The following is a 16,138-nucleotide window of genomic DNA, read 5'->3' on the forward strand; positions in this document are numbered from 1 at the left end:
TATTTTTTGCATGTTTCTGCACTACAATCACAGCACCACCTTGCAAATATCCAAATATTCCAAATCACTCGACCAAGAGGATTTTCATTATCTACACAGGAGGAAAAGACTTTTGAATAGGAGTGTACCACAAGAGGAAAATCTCAAAGGACATAGCGTGCTCTTTGTATTATAATCACTTTCTCTACAGTTGTGGCCAAAAGTTTTGAGAATGACACAAATACTAATTTTCCCAATGTTTTCTGCCTCGGTTTTTATGATGTCAATTTGCATATACTCCAGAATATTATGAAGAGTGACCAATGATTTGCAATTAATCGCAAAGTCCCTCTTTGCCACGAACATGAACTTAATCCCAAAAAACTCATTTCCACTGCTGTTGTGAAGAAGACTTCAGGATGCCCAAGAAAGTCCAGCAAGCGCCAGGACCGTCTCCTAAAGTGGATTCAACTGCGGGATCGGGGCACCACCAGTGCAGAGCTTGCTCAGAAATGGCAGCAGGCAGGTGTGAGTGCATCAGCACGCACAGTGAGGCAAAGAGCTTTGGCGGATGGCCTGGTGTCAAGAAGGGCAGAAAAGAAGCCACTTCTCTCCAAGAAAAACATCAGAGACAGACTGATATTCTGTAAATGGTACAGGGACTGGACTGCTCAGGATTGGGGTAAAGTCGTGTTCTCTGATGAATCCCCTTTCTGATTGGTTGGGTCATCCGGAAAAAAGGTTGTCCAGTGAAGAAAAGGTGAGTGCTGCCATCAGTCCTGTGTCGTGCCAACAGTAAAGCATCCTGAGACCATTCATGTGTGGGGTTGCTTCTCAGCCAAGGGAGTGGGCTCACTCACAATTTTGCCTAAGAACACAGCCACGAATAAAGATTTGTACCAAAACATCATCCGAAAGCAGCTTCTCCCAACCATCCAAGAACAGTTTGGTGATGAACAATGCAATTTCCAACAAGATGGAGCACCGTGCCATAAGGCAAAAGTGATAACTAAGTGGCTTGGAGGACAAAACATCTACATTTTGGGTCCATGGCCAGGAAACTCCTCAGACCTTAATCCCATTGAGAACTTGTGGTCAATCCTCAACAGGCGGGTGGACAAACAAAACCCCACAAATTCTGACAAACTCCAAGCTTTGATTATGCAAGAAGTTGATTGTAAGCATGCCAGGGTGAATTGTAGAGGTCTTGAAAAAAAGAAGGGCCACCACTACAAATATTGACTCTTTGCATAAACTTAATGTAATTGTCAATAAAAGCCTTTGAAACTTATGAAATGCATGTAATTATATTTCAGTATACCATAGAAACATCTGAGAAAAAGATCTAAAAACACTGAAGCAGCAAACTTATACAATACTTGTGTCATTCTCAAAAGTTTTGGCCACGACTGTACTTTCAATATTTACGGCAAGTATGAGCCACTCATACAAAACATTTCGAAGAAACTGAAATGACGACACTCTTGATAAAGTGGGGGAAATGCCACCAAACCAGCTGAAACAACAACTTACAGACATTATTATAATCATTATAATAACAGCTCAGTGATATGAACTGTAATAATATCACTGAGTGGTAATTATAATGTGTGTTACGTGACAAACATATTAAATCTCAAAAGTGATCAACTTGGTGACTGTATTTCAGTTCCCTTTTAAGAGGGCCAATGTCGAGTGTTTGCACTGAAGAACTTCTTGGTTTCTTCATCAGTTTACATCAGCTACCTGTTCTCACTTCTCAGAACTGGCCAACAAGTTGTAAATATCTCCGTCAAGCTTCTCTCCATCATGCTTACTGAGCTGGAAGCCATTAGCTAGCCAGCAAGGCTCTACCTCCAGTTGTCATATTTTGTGGGTGCATCTACATAAAGCATATTTCTGCCAACACAAAACAGCAGTTTGCAGCAGTGTCTACTTCTCTGAACATAATCAGAGCACTTTACTGCACTCGCATCACAATAAGGACACCTAATAAGGATGATTGTGTTAACGCACAAGTCATCTCTGATGCCAAGATGAGGCTGACAAAAATCACGTCTCCAAGGCTTTGGTCAACTAGTTATTCATTTATTTTGAAGCAAACTAGCACTTCAGTTTTTCATAAGTTTTATACTGTTTGTTGTATCATCTGACATATCTTTACATGTGCCAGGTAATAGTGGCTACCCACTCGTGTGCTGGTGCTTTACGCCTTTCCCGGATCCCCAGAACACACAGGAGGGGCACAATAATACCGCGCATGATGTAGCACACTCAGTTACAAAATGCAGACAGATGTTCTCGAATGCATGTGGTGGAGTCTCGACACGTCATGAGGAAGGATGCTCTACCAGCCAATGAACATCTACAGCATTGTGACTGCATACGTATGAGTTTGAATTTACAAGGTGATTGTGATTTACAAAGGGTAGGTTGTATAGAAATGTGCATATAACAGGTTTTATAAATTTGATTTTTTTTTTTTTGCCTTATGCATTTTCCTGTTTTTCTGTTGGTTTGTGTATATTTTTACAGTCGATTCCACTTCGTGTTTTTTAAATGAGGCCTCTCGGCCTTCATACACACTGTTGAGTTCATAGCTCTTTGGGATGTACGATTACCATGAACACAGGGAGGACAGGTAGCTCCATATTTTAATACCACAGTATTGTTTTTTTCTGTAGCAGTTTTCAAACCTGTATACTGCTAAAAAGTACTTCACTGTTCATTAACCTGCAACATGTGTCTAACAGCTTGAATAGATTTAGACCTGAATTATGCCGAGTATTTTTTTCCACTGGCATGTTCTTTATTGTGATGCCAATAACTGTACAGCCATCTCTGAAAAAGAACATTTCCTGTTGTATTTGGTTGAAATGACAGAAAAGAGCATCTATGAATTACAAACATTCAACTTCGCTTTAAGTTCTGTTTGCTCTTCTTCTTTCAGCTGTTCCCGTAAGGGGTTGTCACAGCGGGTCATCTTCTTCCATATCTTTCTGTCCTCTGCATTTTGCTCTGTTACACCCATCACCTGCATGTTCTCTCTCACCACATCCATAAACCTTCGCTTAGGCCTTCCTCTTTTCCTCTTCCCTGGCAGCTCTATCCTTAGCATCCTTCTCCCACTATACTCCGCATTTCTCCTCTGCACATGTCCAAACAACACAATCTCGCCTCTCTGACTTTGTCTTCCAACTGTCCAACTTGAGCTGACCCTCTAATGTACTCATTTCTAATCCTGTCCATCCTCGTCACACCCAATGCAAATCTTAGCATCTTTAACTCTGCTACCTCCAGCTCTGTCTCCTGCTTTCTGGTCAGTGCCACCGTCTCCAGCCCATATACCATAGCTGGTCTCACTGCCGTCCTGTAGACCTTCCCTTTTACTCTTGCTGATACCCGTCTGTCACAAATCACTCCTGACACTCTTCTCCACCCAATCCACCCTGCCTGCACTCTCTTCTTCACCTCTCTTCCACAATCCCTGTTACTCTGTACTGTTGATTCCAAGTATTTAAACTCATCCACCTTTGCCAACTCTACTCCCTGCATCCTCACCAATCCACTGACCTCCCTCTCATTTACACACATGTATTGTGTCTTAGAACATTTGAACACTCTAGACGAGAACAGGCCATTCAGCCCAACAAAACTCGCCAGTCCTATCCACTTATGTCTTGTTCCTCCTGACCTTCATTCCTCATCTCTCCAGACCATATCTCCACCTCTCCAGGGTCTCCTCATCCTGCTCCCTCTTCTTGCTACAGATCACAATGTCATCAGCAAGCATCATAGTCCAAGGGGACTCCTGTCTAATGTCGTCTGTCAACCTGTCCATCACCATTGCAAATAAGAAAGGGCTCAGAGCCGATCCCTGATGTAATCCCACCTCCAACTTGAACGCATCCGTCACTCCTACCGCAGACCTCACCACTGTAACACTTCTCTCGTACATATCCTGTACAATTCTTACGTACTTCTCTGCCACTCCCGACTTCCTCACACAATACCACAGCTCCTCTCGAGGCACCCTGTCATATGCTTTCTCCAGGTCCACAAAGATGCAATGCAACTCCTTCTGGCCTTCTCTAAACTTCTCCATCAACATCCTCAGAGCAAACATTAGATCTGTGGTGCTCTTTCTTGGCATGAAACCATACTGCTGCTCACTAATCATTACCTCAAAGCATAAAAATATTAAAGGGAACAGTCAAGTTTATTTTATCTTTTAGTAGTGAATTTCATGTGGGAGCTTTGAAAAATATCCCAACATAAAACTATGCAGCAGTCTTTTGTACAAATCACCAGAGAAAGGCGCACCAGTCTGGTATTAAGGTGTTGGAAATACTCAGATCCCAAGCAAGAAAGAGTTCTTCCCCCAGCTCAGTACTCGACTGTACAGAAAGCAGTGGGCCTGGTGTTCGGAATGGGCTGTCCATAAATAGGAAGTAGCCCCACTCACAGTAATCACATTGGGACAATTTAATCCACGAAGAACAGAAAAAGATTACTGAAGGAAAAATGAAATGTTAACAACTCCTCAAGCCCATCATAAGCAAACAAAGCAGATGCAAGGGAAAGGGAGCACTAGTGATTAACAATTTCCCTAATAATTCCAACAAACATGGCAAAAATATACACAAACACCTCCACGTTACATTTTTATTGAAATTTAAATGTATAAAGATATAAACACAGGCATGATATTAAAAATGAGAAGCAGGCTGAATCTCCAGTTGACAATCAGATATATTTCAATTTACAATGACGGAACCCACTCTGAGTCCACAGTTCAGCTGTCCATGCAGTTGTGGGTGAGAGCGCGATCGCGATTTCCAGAAATCGAACCCACTTTTTCAGATTAAAGTCCAGATTTGCTTAACCAAACCCTTACAAAGAGGCAGAAGAGCAGGGCTCAGATGTGGGAGCACTGACTGCTCTGAGCACAATGACATCTCTTCTGTGTTAAGAAGTCGGTGTCCATAGGGGTGCTCTCCACAGCTAGCATTTCTCCAATCTCCCAGTTGCTTGGGGGCATCAAGTCTCCATCCAACCTACAAACGAAAGATGGCAAAGGTTAGTAAGAAGGCACAGAAGGAACCTTTGGTTTATTGTTTTTTTGTTTGAGTTTGCCAAAATGACTTGTCACGATAAATGTATGAATTCTGAAAATGTACAGCATGACAACTATATTGACATGGCATGCATGACGCGAAGATCTGAATGACAGACAGCAAAAAAGTGCTTCTAAGACTAGTCTACAGGCAACAACAAGAACTGTAAGAATGGGGCATTCTGGGAGGTTAGTGGAAAGAGTATAGTGACAGACACAACCCGTGGTATTTAAACACCCGAAAAGGAAGTAAGAAAGACTAAAGTGGCTCTGTGATGTTGATGAACAAGTAAATCAGGACAGTGAGATGATGGTACCCACAGAAGCTGACACCAGGAAGACCATGAGAAGAACACTCCCAGAACCAGGGTTGTCAAAAGTATCAAAATACCAACCCACTATATCCTAACACAGGGTCACGGGGGTCTGCTGGAGCCAATCTCAGCCAACACAGGGTGCAAGGCAGGAACAAACCCCGGGCAGGGCGCCAGCCCACCACAGGGCACACACACACAAACACCCACACACCAAGCACACATTAGGGACAATTTAGGATCGCCAATGCACCTAACCTGCACGTCTTTGGACTGTTGGAGGAAACTCACGCAGACATGGGGAGAACATGCAAACTCAGGTCTCCTTACTGCCAGGCAGCAGCGCTACCACTGCGCCACCGTGCCGCCATCAAAATACCAATTTTAACATTTTAAAATTACTTCAATACTCATTTTTTACAGCCAAGTAAATGGAACAAGCATTAAGACTGTACTCTATGGACACATCTAAAGGCCTGACCATGTTCACTGTTGGAAATACAGTCGTGGCCAAAAGTTTTGAGAATGACACAAATATTAATTTTCACAAAGTTTGCTGCCTCAATTTTTATGATGGAAATTTGCATATACTCCAGAAAGTTATGAAGAGTGACCAGATGAATTGCAATTAATTGCAAAGTCCCTTTTTGCCATGAAAATGAACTTAATCCCAAAAAAAACCCCATTTCCACTGCATGTCAGCCCTGTCACAAAAGGACTATCATTGCTTTGCACAAAAAGGGCTTCAGAGGTAAGGATATTGCTGGCAGTAAGATTGCACCTAAATCAACCACTTATTGGATCATCAAGAACTTCAAGGAGAGAGGGTTCAATTGTTGTGAAGAAGGCTTCAGGGCGCCCAAGAACATCCAGCAAGTGTCAGGATCGTCTCCTAAAGCTGATTCAGCTGTGGGATTGGGGCACCACCAGTGCAGACCTTGCTCAGGAATGGCAGCAGGCAGGTGTGAGTACATCAGCATGCACAGTGAGGCGAAGACTTTTGGGGAATGGCCTGGTGTCAAGAAGGGCAGCAAAGAAGCCAACAGAAACATCAGAGACAGACTGATATTCTGTAAAAGGTACAGGGATTGGACTGCTGAGGATTGGGGTAAAGTCATTTTCTCTGATGAATCCCCTTTCCGATTGTTTGAGGCATCCAGAAAAAAGATTGTTTGGAGAAGGAAAAGTGAGTGCTACCATCAGTACTGTATCATGCCAACAGTAAAGCATCCTGTCACCATTCATGTGCCTAAGAACACAGCCATGAATAAAGAATTGTACCAAAACATCCTCTGAGAGCATCTTCTCCCAACCATCCAAGAACAGTTTGGTGACAACATTACCTTTTCCATTATGATAGAGCACCGTGCCATAAAGCAAAAGTGATAACTAAGTGGCTCGGGGGACAAAAAATCCAAATTCTGGGTCCATGGCCAGGAAACTCCTCAGACCTTAATCCCATTGAGAACTTGTGGTCAATCCTCAAGAGGCGGGTGGACAAACAAAACCCCACAAATTCTGACAAACCCCAAGCTTTGATTATGGAAGAATGAGCTGCCATCAGTCAGGACTTGGCCCAGAAGTTGATTGGCAGCATGCCAGGGTGAATTGTAGAGGTCTTGGAAAAAAAAAGGGCCAACAATGTTAATGTAATTGTAATTGTCAATAAAAGCCTTTGAAACTTATGAAATGCTTATAATTATACTTCAGTATACCTTAGAAACATCTGAAAAAAAGATCTAAAATACTGAAGCAGCAAACTTTGTGAAAACCAACACTTGGTGTCATTCTCAAAATCTTTGGCCACAACTGTATGTGGTAAAGCAGAAAATCAGATGTATATTTTTTAATGAAATTATTTTAAAGTAATAGCTGGTATCGACTTATATTCTTTAACATAACACTTAAATCGAGCATTCAATCAAAACATACATATTTTTCATTGTCTTCTCATAACATATGCCACTCAATCCTGGAATGAGTCCAGCAGACATACAAGTAATGGGTGAAGAAAATGAGAACCCCGACAAAACAAGTCAGGAGTTACATCAATGCATGCAAGCAAAAGGAGATGGACACAATGTGGCACTGCAGCAGCAAGAGTCAGGAACTGAACTGAAAGAACGAGAACTTATTCATCCTGTACACTGACTTGGACACTAACAGACAAACCCACAAAAGCACTGTGGTCTCGCCCCAAGCAAGGTCAGAACAATTGGTTAATTTCACCCTATCACCTGTTCCAAAATGTTGCTGTCAAGTTCAATATTTCACATCAAAAGAAGACAATCCTGGGAAGGACTTAAATGTAACATCTTGAGACAGAGATAATCACTCAAATACTTGGGATGAAGATACTCAGGACTTGTGATTGAAATGTGTCCTACCATCACTTGACCATTAGAGTCTTTGTTGTTGGGACACTTTTTTTGGACTGTTGGCAAAAGTTAACAATAATTGTTTTAGAAAATTGCTCCATGAATTAATTTGATGGTAAAAAATGATTCATCAGCATATTTGACATTCCTTCTCAACTCATTTGTTATGCTTGAATGAGCTCATGATTAAGGATCTGCACTGGCAGTTGGAAGGTTGCCGGTTCGAATCCCGTAAATGCCAATAGGGACTCTGCTCTGTTGGGCCCTTGAGCAAGGCCCTTAACCTGCAATTGCTGAGCACTTTGAGTAGTGAGAAATGCGCTATATAAATGCAAAGAATTATTATTATTATCATTAAGTACAGACAAAGGCTGCTGTATATATATATATATATATAAAGGAATAGGTCGTTTTTTTAAATCCCAGCATCTGAGAACTTCCAGCGAGGACTTACTAAATTTGCATTCAGACTCTGAATAGAAAGATTTACAAGGAAAGAAAAACATGAATGTCAGTGTAAGCAACGTGAGGTGAAGAGCAGACAGGACAGAAAATTCAAGTTGGCACTTCTTGGTGTTTTTGTGAAATAGTCTCCTGTGAGAGTAAGGAAGATTATTGTTCGTTAAATGAAGAATGCATTAAACTATACGCAGTAGTTATGTTAAAAGTAGCATCTCAGACACTGTATGGTTTATATTTATGTAGGCAACGGTTATAAGTGTGCCACTGTGATCTGTGAGGTTTATTACAAACACATTAATTTATAAAAGAATAACCACACAAACCAGCTGACAAGGTGAAACTGGCCAGGAAGATGGACAGAAACATGTGAAAGACAATCCAGGCAGGCTCTTTTAAAATGCTGATGTTTGCTCAATCACTATATGGCCAGAGTGACCAACGGCTACCGTCTGCAGAGGCCATGAGAACACGGGAAGGTGTTATTGGGCGTAGTCCAAAAATAACATGGACGGCTCTGTTGGAAGCTGCCCATACCTGGCAAATCTGTAAATATGTGATTGTTTATACTGAAGAGGATCCATCAGGAAGCCAGAAGCCGAGCAGTGCTGCTCCCTGCCTTGCTGGACCAATTCTGTCAGCATCCCCACTGAAGACTGACTGTACGTTTCGTTGGCTTCTCTCCAGCCTGGATATCTATGTATAAATGAATTATGCATTGTATTCTTTGGGGTGGAAATGACATTTTAAAGCAAGTTAAATACATATATCTCTTATTGTACCATATTTTTCTTGTCTGATTATTTCCACAATGGTTACAAAAGGCATGGGTATCGACTCTCATCTGTTTTACGTCAAGAAAGAACACATCCCCTTACTGGTGCCCCCTGCTGGATACAACTTAATATTGCTTTAAAAATGCTAGATAAGCAATAATTTATAAGCTGCTTTATACTGCATGGCCTGTTCTCCTCCTTGCCTATTATTTTTCTTATTATACTGAAATACTGGTCTTAAGACTATTCATGCTGTCAAAAAAGTACACACTTTAACGTCAAGATGAATATCCTTCCCAAGCTTCTTTTTCTATTTCAAAGCATTCCCACATTCATTAACAAATCATTTTTTAAGAAGTTAGATTCAACCATAACCTCATTTATTTGGAATTCAAAACATCCACGTATCCAAAGGGCGAGCCTACAAAGACCTAAGGCAGAAGGTTGGCATGACTCTACCTAACTTTCAATTTTATTATTGGGCGGCAAATATACAAACTATAACAGATGACCATACACAGGCTTGGCCTGCAATAGAAATAAAATCCTGCAGCACTTCTTTATATTCCTTGCTTTGTACCCCAGTAAATATACTAACAACCCAAATGTGCTTCACTCACTCAGAATATGGAACCAATGTAGGAAGCATTTTAAGATAGAGAAGCTTTTACCTGTGGCACCTCTGCACGATAGCCACCTTTTTCCACCCTCGCAATCATATGCAGTTTTTAATGTTTGGAAAACATACAGGATTAAATCACGTAGAGATTTGTACAAAGATAACGTCTTTGCATCCAACAAACAATTACAATCCAAATTTAACTTTCCATCAACACAATTCTTTCACTACCTCCAAATTAGAAAGTTTACTAAACAAAATCTACCCAATTTTCCTCACCTCCCATCTACTTCTATTCCGGAAGAAATATTGATCAGTCTTAACACTAGAATTACCAGAGCCAACGAAAAAACTTGTAAATCCGGCCCACCTTAAATCCCTTCACACCCCTCCGTCAGCGTCTTTTGTCATCTAAATGTGTCAATAAGCCCAAGCAGCAAGCAGCCTGCTATACAATCTCCCCCAACCCACCGCCTCAGAACGGGCAAGAAGTTCTCCCAGTTCCTGCCTGGATTGATTATCTGGGAGTGAGCTGCCCAGAATTGCAAGGGGAAATAATCTGATGTGTGTTTTGTGTTTACAACAATCTATGTAAACACATTGTTAAAACAGAAACATTTTTCATGTTTTAGTAATAAATAACAAAATGTAGACATTAACTGTATAATGTGTGAAGGCTGATGGCCAAATATCAAATAAACACTTTCACAAAAGGTGCAAGTACAATACAACAGCTTCTGTGGTGCTGTGGTTAGAGCTGCCGACTTATAATCTGGAGGTCGTTGAGTTTGAAACCAGCTCCCCGGCAAATTTACCATTTTGAGTAGTGAGCTTCTCTTATTGTTAATATTATACAATAAAAACATACATTTGATTTGTGTCTGTAACAGCCGGTGTAAATTTATAGTACTTGTAAAAATTAGCGTTTTTTCACGGTAGTTCTAACCACAGCATCACGGAAGCTGTAGTACTGTACTTGCACCTTTTGTGAAAGTGTTTATTTGATATTTGGCCATCAGCCTTCACACATTATACAGGTCATGTCTACATTTTTGATATTTATTACTAAAACATGAAAAATGTTTATGTTTTAACAATGTGTTTACATATTGTCTTCTTATGTGATATCATCTACTGTTAAATTCTGCTCCGTACTTCTAAAATTTGTATTTTTATACTGTACTGAGGATTTGTTCTCTTCTGAGTATTGTATTGTATTGTATTGTATTGACCCCCTTCTTTTGACACCCACTGTACACCCAACCTACCTGGAAAGGGGTCTCTCTTTGAACTGCCTTTCCCAAGGTTTCTTCCATTTTTCCCTACTAGGTTTTTTTGGGAGTTTTTCCTTGTCTTCGTAAGAGAGTCAAGGCTGGGGGGCTGTCAAGAGGCAGGGCCTGTTAAAGCCCATTGAGGCACTTCTTGTGTGATTTTGGGCTATACAAAAATAAACTGTATTGTATTGTATTGTATACATTGTTGTAACAACAAAACACACATCAAATTATTTCCCTTTACAATTCTGAGTAGCTCACTCCCAGATAATCAATCAAGGCAGGAGCTGGAAGAACATCTTGCCCGTTCTGAGGCGGTGGGGGGTTGGTATAGCAGGCTGCTTACTGCTTGGGCTTATTGGCACATTTAGAAGACAAAAGACGCTGATGGAGAGGTGTGAAGGGATTTAAGGTGGGCCGGATTTACAAGTTTTTTTTCGTTGACTCTGGTAATTCAAGTGTTAAGCACTCAGACAGCATTACTGTAATATATAAAAACATTTTAAAGTCCCTCCCTTTCAAAGATCCAAGAGTACATTGGGAATAGGAGCTCTCACTCAACATTTCAGAAAAGGAGTGGAAGGCAGCCATGCACAGAATTCACTCAAGCTCCATATGCGCAAGGCTTGCAACTATTCAACTTGAAATCTTTTATCGAGCACATCGCTCTCATTTAAAATTGTCCAAAATGTTTCCAGGGCAAGATCCAATCTGCGAATGTTGGAATTGAGCTCCAGCCTCACTGGGTCACATGTTTTGGGGGTACAGCAAATTTTAAATGCCTATTAGACAGCCTTGGGGTCCCAATCCCTCCTAATCCATTAACAACTGTGTTTGGTGGACTTCCAGATGGGCTTAAAGTGGAGAAGGACAAACAAACTGTGATTGCCTTTACTACACTATTGACATGTAGACTTATTTTGCTCAAATGGAAGAATCCTAACTCTCCTCTTTTAAGTCAGTAGGTAACTGGTGTTATATACTACTTGAAATTGGAAAAAAACAAATTCTCACTTAGAAGATCTGTACAAAACTCTTTTTTAAACCTGGCAGGATCTAATCAATAACATTTTAAAATAAGCATTTTAATTGGGGGAAACGATTTTCTCCCCCCCTTTTTTTTCTACTCTAGCTGTTGGCCTAGCTCTCTTTCTTATGGATGGGGATTGATTTGAACTTAGTTTTGCCATGTTTGACTTGCTTGTATGGAATGTTACTTGCTTTTAATAAATTTAATAAAATGTTAAAAAAAGTACACACTATGTTAAGCATATGTACATAGTCATTATCAAGAATCATGTCTGTAAAATATAATAGAAGACAGAAAAGACTCACGTCCATGGAAAGTTCTGTACAGGATAATGGATCTGCTGATGTGTACTTGGCACCAAGTCTGGGTGACTTCCTGGGTTAATTATTTGATTTCTAGAAAAATGAAACCAATTGATCAGCAACAGCATTTCATTTGCACATAAAACAACTAAATGAGAAACATCCAAAGCTAAACATTTACACGTAGGCACAAACAAAAAAAAAAAAACAAGGAGTTTCTAACTTGGTTATGATTCCTATTTTCACAGCTTATATTTACAAAATTGGTAACAGCATGAAGTTCCATAGCTGGCTGAATGCATACATTCACTCATTATACATTTCACTCACTTTTGGTAGCGTGTCACATACTGTACATCTCATCTGGTGTGTGCATTAGGAGTGCTTCACCAGTGCTGGCGTGTGTTATATGTAAAGAGGACTGCAGTGACACATTTGATTAGCATCACTCAGCACAAATACACTGATGGCTGTTTTTAAATTAAAAAAGCATGAAATGTAAAATAACGTATCTGTGCTCTTAATCAGGAGATGCAGTCTTTGTGACTTGTTAGAATTTGTCCTCTAACTTTACATAACATAGCCAAACAATGTAATATTACAAGGTATGCATCTTCCCTGAAAAGAGAACACTACAATCTACACAGCAATCTACAGCTCACACTTGATGGGTGTCTATTATGAACTGCTGAATTACTTCTGAAATTAACACACTGACAATATTAACTGACAGCAAAGAATTCCTTGGTATTTGTAAAGTCATTCACTTTATATATACAGTATACAGTGCACCCGGAAAGTATTCACAGCGCATCACTTTTTCCACATTTTGTTATGTTACAGCCTTATTCCAAAATGGATTAAATTAATTTTTTTCCTCAGAATTCTGCACACAACACCCCATAATGACAATGTGAAAAAAGTTTACTTGAGATTTTTGCAAATTTATTAAAAATAAAAAAACTGAGAAATCACATGTACATAAGTATTCACAGCCTTTGCTCAATACTTTGTCGATGCACCTTTGGCAGCAATTACAGCCTCAAGTCTTGTTGAATATGATGCCACAAGCTTGGCACACCTATCCTTGGCCAGTTTCGCCCATTCCTCTCTGCAGCACCTCTCAAGCTCCATCAGGTTGGATGGGAAGCGTTGGTGCACAGCCATTTTAAGATCTCTCCAGAAATGTTCAATCGGATTCAAGTCTGGGCTCTGGCTGGGCCACTCAAGGACATTCACAGAGTTGTCCTGAAGCCACTCCTTTGATATCTTGGCTGTGTGCTTAGGGTTGCTGAAAGATGAACTGTCGCCCCAGTCTGAGGTCAAGAGCGCTCTGGAGCAGGTTTTCATCCAGGATGTCTCTGTACATTGCTGCAGTCATCCTTCCCTTTATCCTGACTAGTCTCCCAGTTCCTGCCGCTGAAAAACATCCCCACAGCATGATGCTGCCACCACCATGCTTCACTGTAGGGATGGTATTGGCCTGGTGATGAGCGGTGCCTGGTTTCCTCCAAAAGTGATGCCTGGCATTCACACCAAAGAGTTCAATCTTTGTCTCATCAGACCAGAGAATTTTCTTTCTCATGGTCTGAGAGTCATTCAGGTGCCTTTTGGCAAACTCCAGGCGGCTGCCATGTGCCTTTTACTAAGGAGTGGCTTCCGTCTGGCCACTCTACCATACAGGGCTGATTGGTGGATTGCTGCAGAGATGGTTGTCCTTCTGGAAGGTTCTCCCCTCCCCACAGAGGACCTCTGGAGCTCTGACAGAGTGACCATTGGGTTCTTGGTCACCTCCCTGACTAATGCCCTTCTCCCCTGATCTCTCAGTTTAGATGGCCGGCCAGCTCTAGGAAGAGTCCTGGTGGTTTCAAACTTCTTCCACTTACGGATGATGGAGGCCACTGTGCTCATTGGGACCTTCAAAGCAGCAGACATTTTTCTGTAACTCTCCCCAGATTTGTGCCTCGAGACAATCCTGTCTTGGAGGTCTACAGACAATTCCTTTGACTTCATGCTTGGTTTGTGCTTTGACATGAACTGTCAACTGTGGGACCTTATATGGACAGGTGTGTGCCTTTCCAAATCATGTCCAGTCAACTGAATTTACCACAGGTGGACTCCAATTAAGCTGCAGAAACATCTTAAGGATGATCAGGGGAAACAGGATGCACCTGAGCTCAATTTTGAGCTTCATGGCATAGGCTGTGAATACTTATGTATATGTGCTTTCTCAATTTTTTTATTTTTAATAAATTTCCAAAAATCTCAAGTAAACTTTTTTCACGTTGTCATTATGGGGTGTTGTGTGTAGAATTCTGAGGAAAAAATGAATTTAATCCATTTTGGAATAAGGCTGTAACATAACCTACCTTGTAGGTGACAACAAACTCACAATGGTAATTTGTCGTCGGAGATCAGATACTACTGCTGAGCAAGTGTGCTCCAGGCACAGTCCTGTCTCCTTTTATCTTCACTCTGTAAACCTCCGATTATAAATATGACACCAGGTTACATCATTTGCAGATATTCTCAGAGGATTCTGCTCTTATGGGGTTAGACAGAGTATAGGAGTCAGGTGGAGAACGTTCTTACAAAGAGAACTGTTTGCATCTTAATATCAGCAAAACTAAGAAACTGGTTATTGACTTCTGCCACAGCAAAGAGCCTCCATGTCTGGGCACTATTCAGGGAGTAGATGTAGAAGTGGTGCATCACAATAAGTACTTGGGGTCCACATTGTTGACAGGCTGGACTGATCTCGGAACACAGAGGAACTATATCAGAAAAGGAAAAGCAGACTCTTCTTCCTTAGGAGACTGTGTTCCTTTAATGTGGGAAGTGATACCCTTCACGCCTTCTCCAACTCTGTGTTGTCCAGTGAGATTTTCTACGCTGTGGTGTGCTGGGCTGGTAACATCACTTCAAGAGAGGCCCACCGAATCAACAGACTAATTAAAAGGGCAGGCTCAGTTATGGGACACACTCTGGACCTCCTGAAGGTCGTAGTGAAGGAGAGAATTAAAGCAAAACTGAGTGCCATTATGAACAATGCTGCACATGCTCTCTCTGACACACCAAAACTGTGGAAATTCAGCCAATGAGTTATTCAGCAGAAGTGTGTCAACAAACACTACTGGGGCACCTTTATACCAACAGCAGTACATCTGTATAATGCCTCACTGGAACTGCGACTGCCAAGTACGTGGTTTTCTTTCTTGCTTTTTAGTCATTCTTGTATGTGTGTGTACATATATTTATTTAATTTGTCTATCTATCTATTTATGTATTTATTTATTTAAGGAGTTTCTGTAAAAAGTTTCATTTCCCCCTGGCCACAAATAAAGTTTAATGTATACTGTACAATATACTATATGTGTATAGCTATATCTTCATACATACACTCACCGTGCAAATTATTACACACATCTATACACCTGCTTATCCATGCAGTTATCTAATCAGCCAATCATGTGGCAGCAGCTCAATACATAAAATCATGTGAATACAAGTCAGGAGCTTCACTTAATATTTAGATCAAACACCAGAGTGTGGAAAAACATGTGATCTTGGTGATTTAGACTCTGGCAGGATTGTTCATGCCAGACGACCTGGTTTGAGTATTTCTGTAACTGCTGATCTCCTGGGATTTTCACACACAACTGTCTCCAGAGTTTATTTAAAAGGGTGTCAAAAACATAAAACATCCAGTGAGCAGCAATTCTGCGAATTGAAACGCCTTGTTAATGAGAGATGTCAAAGGAGAATGGCTCTGGTCTGAGCTGACAGAAAGGCTACAATAACTCAGATAGTCACTCTGGTCCATTGTGGTGAGCAGAAAAGCATCTCAGAATGCACAACACATTGAACCTTGAGGTGGATGAGCTACAACAG

The 16,138-nt window shown here is 40.9% G+C and overlaps 1 protein-coding gene across 8 annotated transcripts in view; it reads right to left on the minus strand.

The window, feature by feature from the left end:
• Nucleotides 1–4,630: 4,630 nt before the first annotated feature.
• Nucleotides 4,631–16,138, minus strand: part of stat6 (signal transducer and activator of transcription 6, interleukin-4 induced) — a 192,345-nt gene continuing 180,837 nt past the window's right edge. For 7 of the 8 annotated variants that reach the window (XM_051924058.1, XM_051924063.1, XM_051924059.1 and 4 more), the window contains 3 exons: nt 12,251–12,340; nt 8,784–8,942; nt 4,631–5,036 (listed from right to left, as the gene is read on the minus strand). In XM_051924058.1, coding sequence (XP_051780018.1) covers nt 4,898–5,036; nt 8,784–8,942; nt 12,251–12,340 — 388 coding nt within the window. In that variant the 3' untranslated portion in view covers nt 4,631–4,897. The remainder of the gene's footprint in view (nt 5,037–8,783; nt 8,943–12,250; nt 12,341–16,138) is intronic. The other variant, XM_051924064.1, reaches the window with a different exon arrangement.

The sequence above is a fragment of the Erpetoichthys calabaricus genome, chromosome 3 (genome assembly GCF_900747795.2).
Source record: "Erpetoichthys calabaricus chromosome 3, fErpCal1.3, whole genome shotgun sequence".
Classification (NCBI taxonomy): domain Eukaryota; kingdom Metazoa; phylum Chordata; class Cladistia; order Polypteriformes; family Polypteridae; genus Erpetoichthys; species Erpetoichthys calabaricus.